Below are 22,890 nucleotides of genomic sequence, written 5' to 3'. Positions count from 1 at the left end.
TGGTAGGGCTGCCATAACAAAACACCACAAACTGGATGGTTTAAACAATGACAATTTATTGACTTACAGTTCTAGATTTTTGAAGTTCAAAGTCAAGGTGTCCACAGGGGGGGCTGTGAGAAAAACGTGTTCCATGCCTCTTCCCAAGATTCTAGGGCTGCTGGCAATCTTTGGTGGCTCTTACCATGTAGAAGAATCACTCCAATTGCCTCCTCTTTACATAATATTCTCCATGTATAAGTGTCTGTGTACATAATACTCCACTTTATATGACATTAGAAGCCTATTCATATTATATTTGAGGCCTTTTCTATTCTGGTTTGACAGCATCTTAACTAATTACATCACAACCATTCTAGTTCCCAAATAAGGCTACTTTCTGAGGAGTTAGGATGTTGTGGTTTGGATATGAGGCATTCCCTAAAAGCTCCTGTGTTGATGTAGGAGGCAAAATGATTAGATTATCATTAATGATTATCAAGCCATCTAATCAATGGATTGATACATTTGATGGATGAATAATTTGAATGGATTATTGGGTGGTAACTGTAGGCACGTGGTAACTGGAGGAAGTGGATTACTGGAGGTATGCCTTCAGGATTATACATTTTGTCCCTGGTTCCTTGTATTTCCTCTCTGCTTCCCATTTGTCATGAGCTAAGTAACTTTCCTCAACCATGCCTTTCATCCATACTGTTCTGCCTCACCTTAGGCCCAGAGCAATGGAGTCAGCAGACTATGGATTGAACCTCTGAAACTGTGAGCCTAAAGTAAACTTTTCCTCCTCTAAATTGTTCTTGCTGATAGTTTGGTCACAGTAAAGCAAAGCTTACTAACACAGAAATTGGTACCAGGAGTGAGGTCATTGCTGTGACTAACCTGATTACAGGATTCAGAAACTTTGGGGACTAGTTTTCAGGAGGAATCTGGAAAAGTTTGAAGAGGCAGGCTGGAGAAAACTTAGAATGCTGTAAGTAGAGCTTAATGAGCAATTCTGGTGGGAGGTCAGATAACCAGAGTGCTGAGAGGAATGTAGACAGTAAAGGCTGTGCTCATGAGGTTTCAGAAGGGAACAGACACTCTATTGGATATTGGTCTACAGGCCATTCATGTTACATTCTGGCAAAGAACTTGTTTACATTTTCTGAGGCTGAATTTAAAGGTGATGTACTAATTAATTTGGCAAAGGAGATTTCAAGGCAGCACAGTGTTCAAGAATTGGCATGGCAGCCTTTAGCAGCTTCTCGCTAGTTTTACTGTGATAATCAGGAACAAAGAGTGGAAAGGAAAGATTTGGGGAAACTTGCAGTTTCACCAGAGAATAAGCACATGTGAAATTGGGACCAAGGAAAGCATGTTTGCTGAAGAGATTACCTCCACTACAGAAGTTAAACACTTTGTACAAGACAATGGCAGGGTATCTCAGGAATTGGCAAGACCACACCTGTGGCAGGCTCAATGGTGTAAAAGTGAAAACTCATTTCTGAGACTATGTGGGTACCCTGATCACACAGGGGTGTCTGGGAAGTTATTTCCCCAAGGATTCAATTCACTGTGCTCAGCGACTCCAGCACTCAGAGGTTGCTACATCTGTGTTCCAATGGAGTCTGGCTACTGCTTGAGCAGGTGGCAGACCTTGGCATCATACCATGGTGCCAGTTCTGTAGGAATGAAGGATGCTGAAGTTGAGCTGTGTTGGAGGCCTCCACTGAAAATTCACAGGCCTAAGAATACAGGAAAAGTGTGGCAGGGTCAGAATCCTTACATGCAGCCCCTAAGAGGGTACTGCATAAGGCTGTAAAGGTGAAGCCAAAGCTGGAATGGAGGACTAACACCCTCCCCCCCATTAAGAGATGTCAATAACATGGACCATCTGCTGAGGAAAGCTGCTGATTCAGAAGCTGCATGGTTCAGAAACCTACATGAGAGAGAAGTCATGTGGACTGCAACTGGCTAGGCCATGAGGTAGGGCTGCACAAGCCCTTTGGAGCTCACATCTCATCACCATGTGCCCTAGAGGCTGGGCATGGAGTTATGGGATCTAATGTTTGCCTGGCTGGGTATCAGTCTTGCTTTTGTTTCATCCCTTCTTTCTTTGCTCCTATTTCTCTCTTTTGGAATTGGAATGCTTATTCTGTGCCATCATATATTAACATGTAACATTTCTTTTTTCTTTCTGACTAACACATAGAGGTTAGGTCTACAGCATATGAATTTTTGGGCAACACAATCCAACCCATAAGATTGGCCATTTTTTCTAAAGAAAAAATGAGGGGTGGCTATTCTTTGGCATATATTTTGAAGATGGAGCAGAATGTTTGCACCAGAACTGTCTGGGAAATGTGGGAAATCATTTTAAGAGTAAATACAGGTGTTTTGGTCAACTTTTAGGCTGCTGTGGCTAAAGGACCCAACCAAAGCAATTATAGAGGAGGAAAAGTTTATTAGGGGCTTATGGTTTCATGGTTTTAGTCCATTGACAGTTGGCTCCATTCCCTGTGGTTCAAAGTGAGGCTGAAAATCAGGTGGAAGAATGTGGAGGAGGGAAGTAACTCAAATGATGATCAAAAAGCTGAGAGAAAGATGTCCACTTCCCAGATACAAATATATATATACCCCAAAGCCATGCCCCAATGCCCCACCTCCTCCAGCCACACCCCAGCTGCCTTCAGTTACCACTCAACTAATCCCATCAGCTGATTAATTCACTGATTGGGTTAAGGCTCTTACAACCCAATCATTTCCCCTCTGAACCTTCTTGCATTGTCTCACACATGAGCTTTTGATGGATGTCTCACATCCAAACTCTAACACAAGCTTGCTCCTGATTTCTAGAATGTTTTAAACCATCCCGCGGTAGATACCAATTGAAGAAGTTCTGCTGAATACATAGAATTAGAACTAAAACCTGTGGCTACTATAACTTATCAAGTTCCATGAAATCAGGGAGACCCTCCCATGAAATCAAATTAATGTGCAACACATGGATACAAATATGAACTTAGACAAACAACATAGATATAGACATACGTATACATGTATATACACTACACACACAACACACATTCACACACCTTAGTTTGAAAAGGCATACACATAAATCAGCTTTTTTGTGTATTTAATGAGCTTCTTTTAGAATCAATATGAAGAATTAAATATTTATGCATTGAGTATTGCAGAAAATAGAATGTTCCCTAAAATATATGTGTGATTTTTCAAGTGTGATTTTTGATTACAAACTAGGACCCCTTCCCCACTATTCCCAAACCCCTCAACCTTGTAAATATACATCCCAGAAGTATAATGAAAAATAAAACTACATTATCCCACTAACAAATGTTCATAATTTTAGGGATGAATTCAAATATTAATGGTAACTTTTATCTGTAACCTGTTATAACTCTTATCCCCATATTAATTTCTGTATACTATGTGTCCAAGGTAGGAATGAAAGCAGATCCTGGGATTGCAGAGATGTAAGAAGAGTGTGAGCCACGATTAAAACTAGTTCCCAAAGAAACACAGAAAGAAATGTATCTTTCATGTCAGGAAACTGATTAAGAAGAGGCAGTCTTACCCTCTCTCCAGATTCCAAGCACTTAAATGTTAAAACAAATCATCTCAAGCCATGTTGGAACTGGGCAAGTTATAAATAAATAAAAGAAAATTAAATAAACTTAAAGTCCTGTAAATGTGTTTTATGTGGGACAAGGAACCAGGATGGGGAAAAGAAGACACCAGAAAGTTGGATAAAGACAGGAAGAAACAGAAGGTTTGCTCTGTGAGAAAGTAATAAAAATCACTCTTGTTTACGTATCCAGCACTTACCTAGGTGTAGGCCAAGTACTGGGCATTTTCATTAGCTTATTTAATCCTCACAGCAATGTTATGAGGTAGATATTATCACCCCCACCCAGATGGTGGTGAAACTGAAGTTCAGAGAGGTTAAGTAATTTGCCTGACCAAGGTCATGGAGCAAATAATAGGCTGATCCAGAGGTGGAACCCAGGGCAGTCTGAGCCCACAGCCCACGTGCCTAGAGCCAGGAGGAGCAGGTGGGGGATGCACAAGCTTACAACAAGTACCTCTATAGCCCCTGAGTGTCACCGAAAGGACTGAATAGGAAAACCAGGTATGCAGGGGAAGACCAGAATGTAAGGGGAGGAGCATGCTGAGGCAGATTAAGGGGCATCAAGCCTAACAACAACTGTGTATTGGGAAAACAATTTTGCTCAAGAGGGCTATTTATAGGGATGTTTTTCCTCAGCACTCCCTCCCCCCATCTCCTCCCTTTTGTGTTAAAAGGCGCCTGGCAGATTGGTAAAGGGTTACAGGCAGTGTACAGGAAACTATGGAACACAATGAACGGGGCGGGGACAGATCCCCACCCACCTAAGAACATCGGTTGCTACAGCTTTCAGAGACCCTGGAGGGAGACAGATGGAGCTCCGAACCCAGCTCTGCTCTTTCCATGCCTGTCTTTCCCCAAGCCAGAAAAAGGGCAATGTGCCCAAATCGGAGCAGAACAGAATACAAAGGGAAACAGAGGTGGAGTGAGGCCCAAGATTATTGAAATAAGTCATTTTCTACCCTGGGGGTTCCCGTGTTCTACAAGGAATCAGGGATTTTTTTTACCCAAAGGCTCTATCCAGTTTGGGAACTTCAAGATACATGGGGGTGATGGTGGGGGGGTTGTCTCAAATCCAGCTGCTGACAAGGACCTCAGAACCTATTGCTAGGTCCTCAGAACAGACCCTGCCAAATTGCTTGGGGCTGCTGCGGAGGAGATCAGCCCCTACATCTTTCCTTCTGGGCCACAAAAATAGAGGCCTCAAGCCAAATTCAGACTTAGAGCTAAAGGCTAGACCCTGTGGAGATTCAAATGTGGGTATAATAGTAATCTAACCCAGGACATGGTTCTCCCTCTGGCCATGTGACTCAAGGAAGGAAGGATCCTGCTGCTGTTTGGCAGTGTCCAGAGCCCTGGTGGAGTGGGACAAGGGAGTCTTGTGCAGCCTGGTGTGTTCATCATTTCTGAAACACTAAAGTCTCATTTATTGCCACAACTGTGCAAATGAATCAAATGTCTTTATGGTGTTTGTTTTTGTTGTTGTTGTTTTGAACAATACAGTATTGGACACACACAAAAACTAGAGTATAGTTAAAATATTGGTGGGGAAATTTTTATTTTTCAATTTCAAATACTATGTTCAGATGTCTCATTTCATCTCTAGTCCTACCCTCTCAATTTCTACTTGGCCCTGTATTTTATATCATGAAGACATTTCCTTCTGAAGGTCTGATATGGTCCTTGATGTGTAGAGAACTATGTTTTATCTTTCTCCAAAAGATAGTTTTTACCCTTACCAGCTCCCAAACTTATAAAGCTGGAGGTGACTTGGATTTACAATCTCTTTGACATCTAGTCTTTCAAATAAAAGTCTGAGCTTTTAAATTAGGAGATGGCAGATCAATCAGTTGATGTTTGTTATAGACTTCATTTGTAACCAAGTCTTTCCTTTCTAAGTATGCTCTTACTCTCCACCCCTGTTACCCCCAAATGACAGACTGGTGGTAAAGTAACTAATTTATGTTCTCAGGGAGTGAAGCAGTGCCTCCAGTTTTTTTTTCCCCTGACTAACGCAGTTTTGCAGCTTCCAGGAGCTGAAATGAACTGAAATACACAATGTGAGGGAGAGAGCAGGGAGGGAGAGATGAATAGATATTGCAATAATGACTTGGTCTGTTCTTCAACATTCAGGCTGGGAGTGGCCATTTAAAGTCCCCTCTCCTCCATTCTTATCACAGCACTGCTCTGCCCTTGGAAGCTCGTTTAGAAGCAATGCTGGCTTTCATAGTCACAGAGATGGTGGAGCAATGGGAAGTCAGTCAGTTGGTCAGGGTGGGAGACTGATTACAGTTCCCATCCTTCTCTTCCATCAAGTTGGCCTCTCCTCCACTTGGATTTACAATCTCTCTGACATCTGATTAGGGATTGGTAATGTGGAGCTCCACATTCCCCATACTAAGAAAAAGTGTTCAATGTCATTTGGACATTTAGAAGCAAAAATTTGCAGTATAACCTGGATTAGAAACACACATATAGGGAAATGCAACAACAAAGTCTTGGGTACAAAACTTTCTGGAAGCCTTTTTGTTTTAGTTACCCTCATCTTCTACTGGCTTCAGAACCTCAGGGTATTGATAGCTGGGCTGAGGTCAGGCTCAAGGCCTGTCTGAAAGACACACCACTGGCACACCACATCAAAGTAGATACCACACAAACACCTTTAAAACAGGGGCAGCTGTGGAGGTAGGAATGGAGAGGAAGTGGGGGAAGAAATGTATTCAGCAAGAAAATGAGGTAACACTCCAGCATCCTAGAACTTGATATTCAGAACACACTCATGGCAGCCCATGGCCAAGGAATCATATATGAACATTTAAACAAATTACTAGGAGATGGGGGAGAATTCTAAAATTGTCCATAGTCAAGTCTATTTTTATGGGCAAACAGGGTAAAAGAAAAGTTAAGATCATGAGTGATAATAAAACGTCCCAATACTTGCTTTGTGTCTCCTATATCTATTTATTTATAGCGAAGGTGATTGCTAGCTAGCATTCTGAGTGATGAAGGGAGCAGATGGTACACTTCAATAGGCATCTGTCCTCAACAGGTAGAAATAAGAGGGATTGTAAGCAACCACAGAATTCTTCTGTGGTTTCTTCCTGTGAGAAAAGTGCTTTCCTAGCAAGTCTGCACCATGACAATCGGCGGAGGGCATAATTTACAGTATCACCAAATAGCTTATTTTTCCTTAAGTTAACATTCTTACGCTATCTCCATATAACCTTGAGCCCTAGGAAATCTGCAGCCTGGTGGAAAAACCCTTTGGAACCCAAATCTGAATTTTTTTCCACAGTCCCATAGAAGAATCTCCTTAGAGTAAGAAAGGAAAAAGAGAAATGAGAAAAGCAAAAAATAAGAGGAAGAAGGAAAGAGAATGAAAAGTAGAAAAAAGGTTTATAGGAGAAAGGTGAAATTCAAATTTGGCATCTGTCACAGGTCATGCTCAACATTGAGAGGGGACGGGGAACAAGTGGAAAGGAGCACATTTTCCAGATCCCTAAGTGAGGTTGTCACTGTGTGATTTTATTATCTGAATTAATAGGCTGTGAATTCATCACATCATAATGATCAAGGGTTAACAAACAGAGATTTTAAAAAAAAAAAACCACCAGTGCACATTTCTAATAAAATTTGTTCAATCAGAATAGGCACAATGAACACCTTGCCAGGGACTCAATGTTATCTCCACCCCGAACCCTTAACAACTTGAACCAACTTATTGTGAAGCAGGGACCAAAAGATCTCTGGGGGTGTTCCAAGTTAAAAAAGCCTATGATGATGGAGTCCTTTGGGGAAATTCTAAATAAAGCATGGAAGAATCTGACAGCTGATAAGGTTGGTAACTAGCCTTATTAGTTCACACAGGTAGCCCCATTTCCCCACAAACTACATCTGCTAGATTCAGTGGTGGTTAAGGGAACCTTATAAATAGCTAAAGTTACACTGTGAAGTGTTTTGATAATTACTTATAAGTCATTATTCCCATATTTAGCTAATTGACTTTGTTATGAGAAAGGCCATATTTAATAAAAACTTTATGGAATCAAAAGTAGGTTCACATTTCATAGCATCTGTTGATTTGTTAGTATTATTCTCTCAGTGTAAACCTCCTAATTTTGGTAACTGTACTTCTTATGTAAGATTAATATTTGAAGAAGCTGGGTGAAGGGTAGATGGGAATTCTTTGACGATTTTTTAGAAAAAAAAAGAATTATAAACTAAAATTATTTCAAAATGAAAAGGTAAAAGAATATTTTTAAAGATTTAAAATGAAATTCACAGGCCTTAACAATTTATCCATAATTTGTGCCCTGGGGGTCTAGACCCAGGAAAAACGTGCCATTCTGCCTCTCTCCCTTGCTGACAAAGTGATGAAATCCATTGTGGATCAGATGAAGTAATACATGCTAAAGTAAACTCCTAAACAGATGTTAATAGTGATAATTATAGTCTCATTACAAAATGATTCTCTATAAATAAAAGGAGGAACAAGCCATTATATCAAATGCCCTACTGGATATTCTCCAAACAGCTCACCAATTGCTTAAACATTGCTGCCTTGGCAATAGGAAAGAAAATGGAAGGATTTCAGTGAGCAGTCATATAATAGCAGTGCTCCAGGAGGATGTGTCAGGCCTTCAATACAGCGGACAGAAGTGCTTAGCAAAACCCACTAGGAATTATTCTAGTAACTGAGGAGTGAATGATCATCACTGAGTAGGCCTGGAAAAGAAGAACCTCAGCTGAGAGGCATCTTGAAGGACTCATGGGCCTAGGCAGGACGAGTTTGGTGGTGGGCCAGAAGGAAAGCAATGAGTCAATGGTTACGTGGAGATGTCTCACCATGATTACTGGGATGATGCTGGTATCACTGAGACAGAAAAATGGAAGGAAGAAGAGACCATACAGAGGGGCACAAACTCAAGTGACTGCAGAGGCCAGGCAGGTGTAAAGAGGGGAAGACAGGCAGCAGAGGCTGCAAAACTGGAAGGCTCATCTCTCTAAAGAGGGTAGCCCCAAGGGAGTTGTAACAACCTGGCATCACCAATCCTTGCCATATAGAAATGCACTTGTGGTGTAATCATATCTTCCATTTTTGGAAGAGAAGGCAAAAATCCAGATCACTTATGCAAAAATCTCTTAACTGTTACTTCAGTGTTGACAATTTTTTTAAAAAAAATTTAAACATGGGATGCACCAAGACAAACACTTCTGTAAGCCAGATTTGGTAGGTAACTATCAGGTTGTGAGCTGACATAGAGAAAAGGTCAGGGGTTAAAGTTCACAAACTGTCATGGTGATATATAAGTGACTGTAAAGGGATTCAGTAACTAAAATACTATACATAAAGCTTTTGCCAGCAATCTGAGCTGCGAGATTGTCTCTACCCTTCAAGCCTATATATGGATTTGTATTTATACAGGAAGTTTAATCTAATCCTCAAATAGTTAAATCACAAGAATTTGAGTGCTTACTGTGTGCTGAGTACACAGAAGTCAAGGAATTTCAAGTCCAACTGGAGAAGGAAAAACATGTCCTCCTAAAACAACTTGGGACAAATTATGAAACAATCTGGGAGAATGCTCTCTCTACAATTTGCTAAAATCTCAGAGGCCCCTTAAATCCCAGATTCTTTCCCCAAAAAGCACTTCCGTTTAGCACACTTTGCAATAAATTTGCTCCTGCACATGTGGGGTGTGTATGTGTGTGAATCTGTAACCAGAAATCAGATTTCTGGGGGCAGTGGTAACAAAGATGAAGCTACTCTAGCCCAAGGGTATCCTTACTTCAGGGTGGATTGGGGAGTCTGCTAGGCTTAGGGTACCGGGAGGGATGGAAGTGGCCAGCGCAGACCAGCTGGCTGTCAGGTAGGTAGGTCTCTCTGCTGGAGTCCTGGTCTTTGTTTCTGTCATTGCTCTTTAGGTGTTTGAGGCGGAGAAAGGCAGGCACCGAAATAGAAAGTGTCAGAGATAGGATGACGGTGAGGAGTACACTAAAGCAGAACTTTCTGAGAGCCCCATCCCGCACCCTCCTTGGAGAAGGCCAGGGCACCTCCTCCTGTCCTCTTCAAAGAGCTGTGTTGGAGGGGCAGGAAGCGGCGGCCGGGCTGCGGGTTCTCCTAGGAGAGCGGTGATTTCCTCTGGGCCGCCCAGAGCTATCTCTAAAGTCGCAGAACGGCCCGCAGGAGAGCGCATTCTCTCCCCCAACCGGTACTCCTCAACCCACCCACCTACTTCCTCCAGCTCCATACACACGCTGAGCACCGAGCTGCCAAAAATTTCCACCCTCCGCCCCCCTCCCTAGCTAACTTCCTTCCAGCGTTTCCTGAGCTGGATGATCCTAGGATTTGTAAGACAGGAAAAAAAGGAAGGCGTGAGGGCGGGCGAGGGAGACAGGATGCTTGTTTTTCGCTTTACCGAAGCCGTCTGAAGGCAAGACAGCGGGCCCAGGGCAGAGACACACAGCAGCTCCGGGGCGGTCTCCTCGCCCCTCGCCAAAGCCGCCTCCACCGCGCTCGCGATCTCTCCTGGACACTTAGGAAGGCGAAGAGGAGAGCTCGCCTTCCCTCTGAAGCCGAGGAAAAGCAGCTGAAGACATCACAGGCGCCTGTGAAAGTCCCTGCGACTCCAAGTGAGGAAGTGACACTCCCAAGCGAGCCGGCCCGCAGCTGCCAGCTCTGCACGGCCTCCGGCACCGCGGCCCTGGAGGCGCGCGGGGTGGATTTCAGGCTCTGCTGGCTCGGCCGCGCTCCCCGCCGCGCCCCGGCCCGTGCGCGCCGGCACCCGGGCTCGCAACCCCTCGGGGTCCATGCCCAGCGCCCGCGGCCCACGTCCTTCGGTTCGCCCATGCGGACCCCCGGCGCCGCGCTGCAGCCAGTGATCTAACCCCGGAGACCATCGTCCGCGCGGTGCCTAGCAGAGAGAGGGAGAGACGGAGGGGCAGCCTCTTTGGGACTAACTCATGAAGAACAAGGGTGCCAAGCAGAAGCTGAAACGAAAGGGGGCCGCCAGTGCATTTGGCTGTGACCTGACGGAGTATCTGGAAAGCTCAGGACAAGATGGTAAAGTGCCTTCGCCTTTCCCCTCCACCCCTTCTTTTTGTTTGAGAGGGGGATGGATTCTCTTTAGGTGTGTTCGATTCAGTTTACAAGTTAATGTGTTCCAGGCTTGTGCGTTCGCTGAACTTTTTTTTTTTCCTTTTAAAATAAGAACATACATGATTCTTAAGGTGCACAGCGCTGCCACCTCGACGTGCAGAAGCAGTGTCAATTTGTCTCATACCAGCCAGCCTTTCATGGGCGGCGCTGCTTCAAAGTTTAACTGGCCACCTCTGGGGGTGGGGGTGGGAGCCGAAGAGGTCCTGATCCTAAACTTTGGATGCAGGAAAGGAGGGATGAGGCGTAGACATGTGCCAGTGAAGAGTGGGCTTCCCTGGGTGCACAATCGTGACCCCCTTAACTGTCCTCCTGGGCTCTCCGATTTCATCCTCTCACGTCCTTTTTTATTTATGTGCTAGAAGGCCCTGTGATGAGGGTGGGGGTTGGGATCCTGGCTGGGGGAGTGGTTGCACAAACATTTTCTGAATTTCTGAGCTGATGCCAAATATATAGAACCTCCCCGCATCCTTTGCCCAGCTACCCAGACCCTTTACCTCCTCTGGCTTTCAAATTAGCATTTGGTGTGTCAGGCAAGAAGTGTGTTGTTGAAAAGGTCAAAGGGCCTCAATTTTAAAATAGGGTAAGCCAGAGAAAAGGAGAGTGTTTCATTTTTCAAGGTTGGCTTGATAAAAAATGTGTGGGGTGGGGGAGAACGTCCCTGCCACTAGAGACAATTTAAACATTTGTTGGGGGATGGAGAAAGAAAACAATCTAGATGTAATACAATTACAGCATTTGAAGTTAGACCTTTTTTTTTTTTTAATCATAGGAAAGTTGGGGAAATTAAGCATTAAATGACTCCTTTTGTCAGGTTGACTGGCCCTGCACTTACCCATGACAAAAAGGCCTTGTCTTTGGAAGCTTCAGTGAGAGAGATTATAGCCCACTATAGAGGCGATGTGTTTATACATAGATAGATATAACAAAGGAAAAACTTAAGGGCTGTGTAGCTGTGCAGAATAAATGCCTCCAGGAAAATAATCTCAGAAACTATTCAGTCTGTCCATATCAAATATGCATCTCAAAAACAGAGCCGAGCTTTTGTTTCACTTCCCCTTTTTTTGAAGACTCAGCACCCCTAGTAATTTGCAGTGGTGTGATATTCCTGTGGTATTCCAGAGTTCAGAGTCTGCTGTGTCATTAGGACAAATGGCTTAGTATTTTAGAGCTCAGGGAACCACAGGTTTCAAAACTGCCTCTTTTGAAATTGAGGCATAACTGAGTCAATTCATTTAAATCTCACCAACAATTTGGAAAGGTCAATTTGAAATAGCAATCACTTGGATTGAGCCTTTTTTGAGTGTGAGGGAATGCCAAGCATGCATCTTAACCACTATGGTCAGAAGTTTAGAATGAAGTGTTTCCCTCCACCTGTTTTTGCAGTGGCCTCAGGTTAACTTCCAGCTATGCTAGGAGCACCTTCCATCATATGGGTGTTATTCTGACCCTTCCTCCAAAGCTGTAAGAGTTCATAAGGGGCCTTGCCAGCCTGGCCACTTCTTACAAAGTCATTGATCATCAGATGACCCTGAACCCCAGTGTTTTGTGCAGATACCTCAGAGATACTCTTATGTGGCTTTCTTTTTTTTTTTTCTTTCACCTGCTTTATATTTTGGGAAACATTTTCTGCATCTGCATGTTTCATTTAGGAAAAAAAAAAAGGAAAGGAAAGCAAGCAAGCAAGCTACTGCTTAATGGTGGGGAGGTGGGGGGTAGTCAAAGTCAGTACCCAGTGCTTCCCACCATGGTGGGGAGGAAAGGAAGCCTGGAGAGGTAAGGTCACACAGTTAATCATGAGGGATGCAAAGGGTCCTGACCTGTTAGGCGCCTTTCCCCTCCCTGCCTTCTATGTCTAAGCCAACATTCTCTTCTAATGATTTTTTCCCTCTAAATTGAAAGCAGACAGCTCTGCCACAGGATCAGCGAACTTTCAAAACTGAACATACCTGAACACAGTTCATCTTTGAAAAGAAAGGCAACTGACCCACTTAATGATCCACATTATTGTGCTAGATGGAAATTAAGCATGCATAAAAGCAGTTTATATAAATGAGAGTAATTAGTATTTCCTCTACCCCACAGTTAACACTAGTTGGATAGTTTTATTTTTGGCTATTGTGTAGCATCAAGAAAGTCAGTTCTAGTTATTTTCTCTAAAGTAATGTAGCCTCCTCATGGACTTCCCCAAAACTCTGCTCCCCAGGAGGAAAAGCTGAGCTAAGCACTGCCCCTCTCCCCACCAGAGAAGAAGAGCATCTCAGAATGTTGTAGTGACAATGAGGGTGATAACCAAAACCTAGGAAGCTGCAGAGGACCTTTAAGACTGACATCACTGTCATTGAACTTTGGAGGTCAAGGGCAGGGCAAGAGACCTGGTTAGAGGCAGGGAAAAATGGATTCAAGTTTGGGATCACAAAGGCAGACGGGAAGAACAGTGAGATGAGGAAATAGACAGCCCCCGTGCTTGCATGGGAAGGAAAGCGCCACACTGGAGTGGGGGATGAAGCTGGTGACAATTAGCTGTGCACAGGTCATCTCGATGTGAGGAAGCTACATCCCTGAGTGGGAACTCCAGGAAGACATAGGCTGAGCACAAAGATGAATGTCAGTCACTCCTGGAACTTCTCAAGGCCCTGCCCTGCTACTTGCAATTGGACAGATCTGACAGAACAGGGTATATGGGTGACAAATAGGTGTTCAGCTTAGAATGGATGCTACTCAGGGCCAGTTGTCACCCTTAATCTTTGTGAAACTGATGAAGAACAGAAACTCCTTCCATTAGTGGTGCACGCACACACATCAATATCATGTATACAATTTCTGCAGGCATCCACAGAGATGCCAGTTTTAGTCCCTACTCTGATCATCTCCAGCAGCTTATAGGCCTCGTGTGAAGGGACAATAACTCCCTTCTTTTTTTTTGTTTTTTTTTGTTTTTTTAACAGTTCCAAGGATCAAACCCAGCACCTTGCACGTGCTACCTAAGTGCTCTACCACTGAACCACATCCCCAGCCCAGTCTAGTTTCCCCTTTTGACTACTTTTCTCCAGCCTAGTAAAAATACCCTAGTATGGCATGCAGTGGCTCCTGACGGACTGGGCCAGAGCCTCTTTCACTTCCCCTCCAGCACAGTGGCTGCTGCCCCTGGCCCCCAGCTCTCCCCTGGGAACCAGCTAACAACTTTCTCTTCCTGTCTGGGATAGAGGGAGATCACTCTTTGCTGCTATTGCTTTTTCTTCTTTTTGACCACTGACTATGAAGACCTTTGCTTGCAGCTTCATAATAAAAACCCATCATGCTGTCACCTGTGGTCCAGAAGTTGTGGGAGAGGCCGAGGTGTGTCCATAATCATTCCCTACCTCTCCCTGATGAGCCCAGGGTTCTGGGTCTTCCAACAGAGCTTAGAAATGAAGGGCCAAGAGCCTGGGGACAAGTAAAGGAAGATTAGGGGGGAAAGTATCTTCTTCCCCTTGCTGGCTCCACTTTAAAGGCTGAGGACTTTCTTACTCTTCTGCGCCATCTTCGTTCATCTTACTCAGGTAGAAAGTGATATTGTTCTGGCTTAGTGGCTCTCCACTCTGGCCTAGTGGATCTCTGTGATTACAGTCACCTGAAGGACTTTTAAAAAAAATGTTGATTCCCAGGTTTCCTCTCAGACCAATTAAATCAGAATCTCTCCCACATAATTTTGATATGTAGCCAGGGTAGAGTACTGCTGCCTGCGGTATGTGGGTTTACAGACCATTTTCTCTTGGAGAAGTAGCCTTGGCCATTTAAATGCTCCCTCTGAATTTAATGAGAATTGTGAACCTTTTTATTTCTAAGAATTTTTTTTCTCCTTCTTACCAGGTTGAAGAAAAATGTATATATATTTATATAGGGTACATATGTATTTGATTTGAGGGACGATAGAAGGTCCATAACAAGTAAATAAGTAACCGGTACAATTGTAATCTTAAACTTGATGAAAGTAAGCTCTAGTATTTTAAAGAACAAGGCTAAAAGCCAGTGGGAACTTTTAAGATGTAGCCTTACTCCATTTCTGATGGTAAACGAGTCCCTCACTTTGTTTACTCCTTTATTTTGCAAATATTTATGAAGACACTGTGCTAGATTCAGCAGGAAAGAAAGAAAGATGGGCTCCAGATTTAAGAAACTGAGTTTCAGGGATGTGAACAAATCTTCAGAAACTAATGTCCCAGTTAACTTTGAAGTTAACTGACTGAAGGGGAACCTGGAGGAGAAAATGGGAAAGCTTTGATCTCTGATTAAATAAATGAGATACTCAAACATAAACAGAAGCTAAGTCTCAGAACAGGAGGTAAATATTTTTTCTGTTCAAGATAAGATTTAAAGCTAAATAGAGAGCAAGGGCAAGGGTATTCTCTTTGGCTTAGTTGCTTCCTTCCCAGCTTCTTGGCTGGCACATCATTATCACACCTTCCCTGGCTAATTCCACATCCTTTGGGTCTCAGCTTCAGAAGATTCTGGAAACTTTCCCTGATCCACCCTTTCTGGGGGGCTCCTATTACGACTGCTAGAACCTTACAATCTGGGATAGAATTCCAACTTTCCTTGTTCCCGGCTGAGTCACCCTGGGGCAAGTGACTTACCCCTCTGGCCTCAGTTTCCTCTCTTGTGCAATGGCAATAACAGCATGGATGTGAAAATAAATGAGTCAGTATAGGAAAAGCACTTATCAGAGGGCATATTCATGATAAGCTATTATCATAACACCTGGACTTGCTCCAGCGCATTCATCATAACTGAAGCTCCACTGACAGAAGGAAAGGAATTGGTTAGATCCCCTAAGAGGGAAGGGAAGGAGGATTACTTGCCCCACTGAATGCAGAGGCCAGTTCCTGCAAGGATATTTCCCAGAGTAACTGCGAGGTGGACCATCAGTATACGGTAATGGAGAAGCAGAACGTCAACCCGAAACAAAAGCGCCCTCAGAAACCTGAGAGTTGCAGCTAGCGGGGACCAAAGGAGAAGTCAAGTCCTGGGTGGGAAGCTGAGAAGACAGAGCAGCAACTTAGGAGGCCTGGGCTTCCCTTTGGACTCCCAGAGTGGCACAGGAATTTCCAAGAGAGAAGGGTAAGGCTTTCAGCCTGGAGCAAACTGGATCACAGCCCACACAGAGAATAGAAACGGCTACTTCCACCTACCCACATGCCTCCCTCCTGCCCACTCTTTAGACCTCTGCCAAGAGCCCTTGACCACAGGGACAGCCTCGCCCTTCCTCCTCCCCGACCCACCCACCCTGGCAGCCACCCAGCCGCCTTCCACCTTCCAGAGGCCCCAGCATAGGTGTTGCTAAAGAAGCTCAATCCCCTGTCACACAGCCCTGCCCTAAATCCAAGAGAGCCTTGTACTGGGAAAGGGAGAGGCGGGGTTAGGGAGCACTGCTTTTAAACTGGGGCAGAGAAAGGGAAATGTATTGAAAACAGAAGTCCTTTCCCTATAGATGATGCTGGAAGTGGCAGACAAACTCTCCAGTGTTATCAGAGCTGTAGTTGTTGATGCATTCTTTTTATGATCCCCCCCTTAATTCATCTGTAGGCTAGCCTGGGAACATCTTCTGTTGGGAAAGGGAAACATTCTGAATTCCAGAATTTGATTGATCCAGACAGTTCTGAAGCACTTGCTGGGGACGCTTCTCAGGAATCCCCTCACTACAGAAAGATTTCCTGGGATTTTCCAGCTGTGTGTGTGGCTTTGCAGCAGTGGGTGGGGCTGAAAGTTCCAAAACTCAGTGTGGGCATGAGAACCGTTAACCAACACACACTTCGCCTCTAGATATGGTAGCTACAAAATAGTGATACGACCATCTGGCAGGGACTTCTGATTGCTCACTCCTTCCAGAAGAGACTACTCAGTCTGAGCCGCCTACCCATCCTGGCCTCTGAGTCTCAGGACTCCAGTTCTTCCCAGAACACTTTCCTTCAGACCAAACTTGATGCCCAGGAACACGGAGCTGCCCCCGCCCCCCAACACCACCATATATTGCTTGTCATGTATTTAAGCCAAACGCAGCAGTCCTTCAATTATCCCCATCCTTCAAATTAATTGTCTTTTTGCTTAAAGGTACATATCCCACCCAGTTCTCTCCCCCCATCCCTCTCTCTCTCTTTAAGTTTTATTGATTTTTTTTTAAATACATGACAGCAGAATGCATTACAATTCTTATTACACATATAGAGGACAATTTTTCATATCTTTGTATATAGAATATGTTCACACCAATTCAGGCCTCCGTACGTGTACTTTGTGGAATGTGATGGACATCATTATCTAATGTACAAGTATGAAGACTCAATTTGGGTGTCAACATACTTTATATATAAACAGATATGAAAAATTGTGGTATATTTGTGTAATAAGAATTGTAATCCCACCAAGTTCTCAAAGCTGTTTCTCCCCATGCCCCAGTGCAAGTGCTATGCTTGGATTGAACTGGTCTGGGTGTTTCTCCCCCAAAGGGCTAACCTCAGGTACCGGTGGAGATAGGGTCACAGCCTGCTGGCACTACACCCCCTGTCCCTCTAATCTTCCCTCCAGGCTGCAATTTTAGCTAAGGCTTAAAATTTAAAAAAAAAAAAAAAAAAAAACAAACCTAGGAGGAAAAAGGCTGTCTGTAATTAGAGGAAAATAAATACTGGTGCTAGATTTTTCTTCCCCCCGCTATAAGCAAGTTTTGATAGAGAAAGATGAGACCATCAGGATGCTGAGTGGTTGAAGGGAAAGAGAGAAAGGGGTGGTCTCCTGGAGTACAGAAAGGAACCAGAAGTGAAGGCTGAGATCTACATCAGACCTTGGTGGTATTTTTATTGGTAGTAAGGGTGACTATCTGTGTTGTTTTCCATGTGCCAGTCCTTTTTATACTTAGTAATATTTCTGACATCTTTAATAATTAGTGATTTTAATCCTCTTTTTAAAGAGGAGAAAACTGAGGTCCAAGAAATTAAATACTTTACCAAGATGATGGAGATAAGAGAGGCAGGATTTCAACCTAGATATGTCAGATTCCCAAGGCTACAGTTGTAGGCAGAAATTATATCTCCCAGAATAGCATTTTTCTTAATTTGGAACTTACCGTTTTGCACCCCCCCCCAAAAAAAAAAAAAACCTATAAGACGTTTTCTCCCTTTGCTTTGTTTTTCCCTAGCTTAGGCCAAGGACATAGTCATAATGACAATTGGCATTTGCATTGCACTTTGTCCTCTGTAAGTTGCTTTGTGCACATATACACCTATGTGTGCCATAAGCCTTCCAGTCTGTCTGGATCTCCTCTTCCTCCCAGGTCCCTCTCTGTCCACTGCAGCACAGTCCTCCTTCCTTCTGGGAACACCCATGGCCTGAGGGTTAGCAACACCCAGTTTGATCTCTATTCTAATTGCTGTTCTCTTGCTGATAGACAATGTGAGTACTGAGTAGGTGGCAAGCTCTATGGAAAGCAGATGGCACTAGGCAGCCCCCACCTATTTGGTTGCTCATTGTACCTTCAGGGTGAGCTCGTGGCAGACACTCAGCAATTGATTGATTGACCCTCTTTCCTCCTTCAGGAAACCAGTGTCAGAGCCCTTCTAGGAAACTCAGGACAGGGACCTTGCCAATGTGCCTTGTTATCAGGAATACAAGATTTAGTGGTCCCATGGGGTTGACAGCTACTCCTGAATAGAAATCAACCCAGGACCTGCCCGGAACTCCCCAGAAACATGGCTTTCTCCTGGTGCCTCAATAGTCATTCCTTGGTATGAACCACATTCTTGGCTGGTCCCCAGAACCAACTGAGTCTTTGGGATCAAGTCTCAGGCACTCTTTGTTCTAGTTCATGCTTGACTGATGCGTGCCAGGCCCTGGTACCACGCCCATGATCTGATGCTGGCCCAGAACGACTTTGGCGGTCCCCTTCCCCACCACCTCCCAAAGGGAGAGGGTTGAATGTCTCCCTTCCCCTAAAAAGTAGAGCACGGTTCTGTTACAGAAGCTAAAAAATATTTTAACATGTAAGCTAGGATTCTGGCAAACCATAATAAAATTCATAGCTTTGGTGAAAGGCCATTGAAATACAGTGTGTGATTGTGCATCTTTCTTTCCCTGGCTTAATCAGAAACTATCTGGTATGAGACCTTCAATTCAAGGCAGTAGGCATGTAATGGACTCTAATGCATTAGACCCAGTTTGGTTTATAGAGATGTCCTGAAGTTGCTCTTGGCCTAGAAGTTTCATGAGATGAGAAAATAACTTAAAAAGTATCCAGAAGAATGAAACAAGGGTTCTGGCGGAGGTATAAGGAGGGAATGTGAGGTTGCTGCGTGAAAGAGAACCATCAGAACAGGTTGATGGTAGTAGGGGAAATCAGTAAAATGATAAAACCAGCATCATCTGACTGTGAGGAGTGACAGGTGTGCAGAGAGAGGTGGTTGGTTTCCAGAAGCCGCATGGTTCTGCCTGACACTTGGAATTGGCCACTCCTTCTTGCATCCTGGGGAGGACCCTTAAATGGGAAGATTGCTGAGAGTGATTGACTGTGGCCAGACTGGGAGTGCAGAAGACCATGGCTGGAATGAAAGCAGCCTGTTTTCAGTGACAGGAGTAAAACTACCCTCAGGAGAGAGGGCAGAGCAGCTGATAATAACAAGAATGGCCACTGGTTTGGCTGGTTGTGTCAGTGTCTGTGTCCTGCCCCAGCACAGAAGAATAAGAAATTCACTTAAAAGGCAAAACTTTTAAAATAAATTAACTGATCACCCTCATTTTGTTTCTTAATTATATCAAGCTGTATGGAATAAGTGTCCAAACTCAACTTCTTTTCTTTGCATATGTGGAAAATTCTGTTTTTTTTCCCCCTATTTTATAAATGAGGACCAACTCAGAGAGGTTAAGTAACTTACCAAATGTCTGCCAGCCAGGAAGTGGGAGAAGCAGGACTCAAATGTCTATTCCCTTTCCATGGCTGCTCTGGACCAAAGTAGTCATGGCTATGCATCCCGTAAAACAAGGTCTGATATGCAGAGCTCCATTTTGTTGTGAGTTGCCAGGGTGATAAGTTCAGTAGGATTTAGTAAACTTTAATATAAAACCTCTGGCAATAGCATTCTCAACCCTGGTTTTTGAAAGGAAAACATTTAGGTTCCAAATGGCAGCATTCAAAACAGAGAGCATGTCCTATTACCATAAGTAGCCCCTTCCACCACTTCTTTCCCATCTGTTTCCTGCATGCTGAGTATTATTGGGAAACAATGATGTCAACTCTTCCATATAAATCTACACCTCCCTGCCGGCCCCTCCCCTACAATGCATATTTTTGTTCCTCTTTCTGGCTTTTGTCTTGCTGTTCTGTTAGGGATGCACGCTTTTGGCGTCAATAGTTGGCTTTCTTTTTAATAAGTTTTAGCTATTTAAGCTTCACTGTAGCCTTCAAAGTGCACATGCTTCTTTGGGTCCATATTTGGGAAATCCTTTGTCGTTTGGCTAATAGCTAGAGCATGGGCCTGGGGTTGATGGAGAGCAACCATTTTGCTTTCTGGAAAAGCAAAGTGAAACGCAAGTCTCTGAATCACACTCAGAACTGTGGACGTAATCCCTACTGGGGAGCCCTGAATGCTATAGCTGGCCTGGGCATAGAGCCTGTGCCTGGAGGTCAGGAAAATACACCCATGGCGTAATCTGCAAGAGGCCTGTATTTCCCCATCTGAACCTTGACTTTCAAATGGAGCCTGGTTTCCACAATCCCTTGTCATTGCTTTCCTTAAAGACAATTTGGTTTCAAAATGGAAGGGAGGGGAATCTCTGAGAACAGTGTGGGTTTGAATTCTGGACCTAAGAATTCTAGACCACGCTTAAGCTTTTGGGCAATTATTCTCAAACTTTTCCTTTCAAAAACCAGGGTTGAGAATTACAATATAATTCTTACTTTTAAATTTAAATTTTAAAATTAAATATTAGTCAAATTTATTACACTCTTAGAAATACTTCTTAAATTCCATTTTGGACTCCTTAAAACCAAATGAACATCTAATAGAATTTTTCAAAGGGTGTTTGCATAGGTCCTGCAGTGTCTGGGTCCATGGGGAACATGTATCTCTACTGAGTGGGCTAGAGTTTATGAGGCTGTTAGCTGTGAAGTGCAGCTGCCTGTCAGGATTCTGACGTCTAGTCCCTCAAAGATTCAGCTTTCGTAAGTCTGGGTGAAAGGCCACATTTTTCAAAGATAATGCTCCAGGCTCAATAATGGCATCCTTGGGCTACTGATCTCACAGGGAGATACCTAGTCCTAGGTCATAGAAAAAGAAATTCTGTAAAGCCACATGACTTTCTTTTCCTCATTGTACTTTTTATATTGCCCCAAATGTCAACAGTGAACATGGATTTTTTACTTTTTAAATCAGAAAAAGAAATCTTTTAGTATTTATTGTGGGAATAGGATGTTTTAATTTGCTGAATTTTTGATAGAGCCCCTCTCTTTCCCTCCTTATTTGGGAGGAAATAATAAACAAGTCTGTGAGTTTGCTTTCCTGCATTAATACATGCAGTATAGTGATGTTAGTTAACCTGTCTCTGAGAAGCAGGTTAACAAGGTGGTTAAGCATATGGCTTTTTGCTGATAGACTGCCTGGGTTCAAGTCCCATGTGCTAGGTCTGTGACCATGCGCCAGTTACCACACCTCTCTGTGCCTCAGTTTTCTCACCTGTAAAGGGGTTATGATGTCAATGGGACCTAGGGTCATTGTGAGGATCACAGGAGCTACTGCACTCCCTAGGGTTTCGACAGCTTCCTGTAAGTGTTAACTGTGGTTGTGTTTTCCTTGGTGACTGGAAATCTTATCCTGCTTCAGCCTCGTTACTGAGAATGTGGTTCCTGAGCTGGGCCGCAGATGGGGAAGTTGTGAGAGCTGAGAGCAAGTGTCCCAAGGCCTCTCTGTGTTCCCCGGGCCTTTTTTCCGTTTCCTCCTCTTCCTCTTCTTTCGTCTCCCTTATATACACAAAATTATTTATTTTCTTTAATTGGATGGATTAAAAAAAAGCTAGTTTCAAGATTCTTATCTGTTGATAAATATGTCTGGGGTGGAACTGTGGCAAACTTTCTAAATTTTACCTTTTTTTTAAGTCATCAGAAAAAGGAAAGAATCTAAAATAAAAAGGAGGAGGGGTCATGATAAAAGGCTATAACTGTAGTGACGGCTGTCCAGCCTTCTAGCTTCCATCTGTATTTCAGGAAAATTATAAATCTAAAAAATGAGCCTATTTCCATCATTGAGCGAGAGGTGTGAGGCCTAGGCAGATGCCATTTCGTATATGCCTGGCCATTTGCCCTTTGACTGAAGTGGACTGAATGAGGTCACTCTGGCTTGAGAGGAAACCTAAGTGTGAATACCTGCAAACCGTGCTCAGTCCTGGGCTGTACAGACAGAAGCTGGGGGTGGGAGACAGATCAAGGATCCATTCTGTACTCTTCTGGGGGTCCTATTATATATATGACATGGAGTGTTATAATTTTTCTGTGTGCTACATTTTAAGTTTGTACCCAGAAATACATTTATGAAGGTGATCAAACTCGTGACAGGTTATAAAATGCTACAGATGATAAGTGCAGTTACTAAGAATGTTTAGCAGGTAGGGACTTGACCATGCTGCCCTCTCTGGGCTTTTGTGTTTGTTGCCCATTGTGTTAGCTACTTCTTGCTGTCATAACAAGTCATCATACATGTCATAGCTTCAAACAACACAAACTTACAGTTCTGTAGAATTAGGAGTCCAACACAGATCTCATCAAAGTTAAGAGGTCAGCAGGGGAGTGTTCTTTTCTAGATGATCTAGGGGGGAAATTCCCATGCCTTTCCCAACTTCTAGAAGCCACCTGCATTCCTTGGCTGGAGGCTCCCTTCCTCTAACTTCAAAGCCTGCAACACTGCATGCCTCCCACTATTCTCCCCAAGTCGCATCTCCTGCTTAGCACAGCTGAGAAAGGCTCTCCACTTTCAAGGACACGTGTGATTAGATTTGGCCCACCACCAATATACTAGCCCCATCTCAAGGTCCTTAATCAAATCACATCTTCCTGCAAAGTCACAGGACTCAGGGGATTAAGGTGTGGACA

At 43.7% G+C, this 22,890-nt stretch overlaps 1 protein-coding gene across 1 annotated transcript in view; it reads left to right on the top strand.

Annotated features, from left to right (window-relative positions):
* The first annotated feature begins 9,662 nt into the window (after window positions 1-9,662).
* Window positions 9,663-22,890, top strand: part of Arhgap31 (Rho GTPase activating protein 31) — a 105,812-nt gene continuing 92,584 nt past the window's right edge. The window contains exon 1 of the mRNA XM_005327618.5: window positions 9,663-10,691. Within this exon, the coding sequence (XP_005327675.2) occupies window positions 10,592-10,691 (100 nt within the window). The 5' untranslated portion in view covers window positions 9,663-10,591. The remainder of the gene's footprint in view (window positions 10,692-22,890) is intronic.

This window comes from Ictidomys tridecemlineatus, chromosome 3 (genome assembly GCF_052094955.1).
Source record: "Ictidomys tridecemlineatus isolate mIctTri1 chromosome 3, mIctTri1.hap1, whole genome shotgun sequence".
NCBI lineage: Eukaryota > Metazoa > Chordata > Mammalia > Rodentia > Sciuridae > Ictidomys > Ictidomys tridecemlineatus.
Note: the sequence above shows the minus strand (reverse complement) of the source record. Positions and strands in the feature narration are given on the sequence as shown.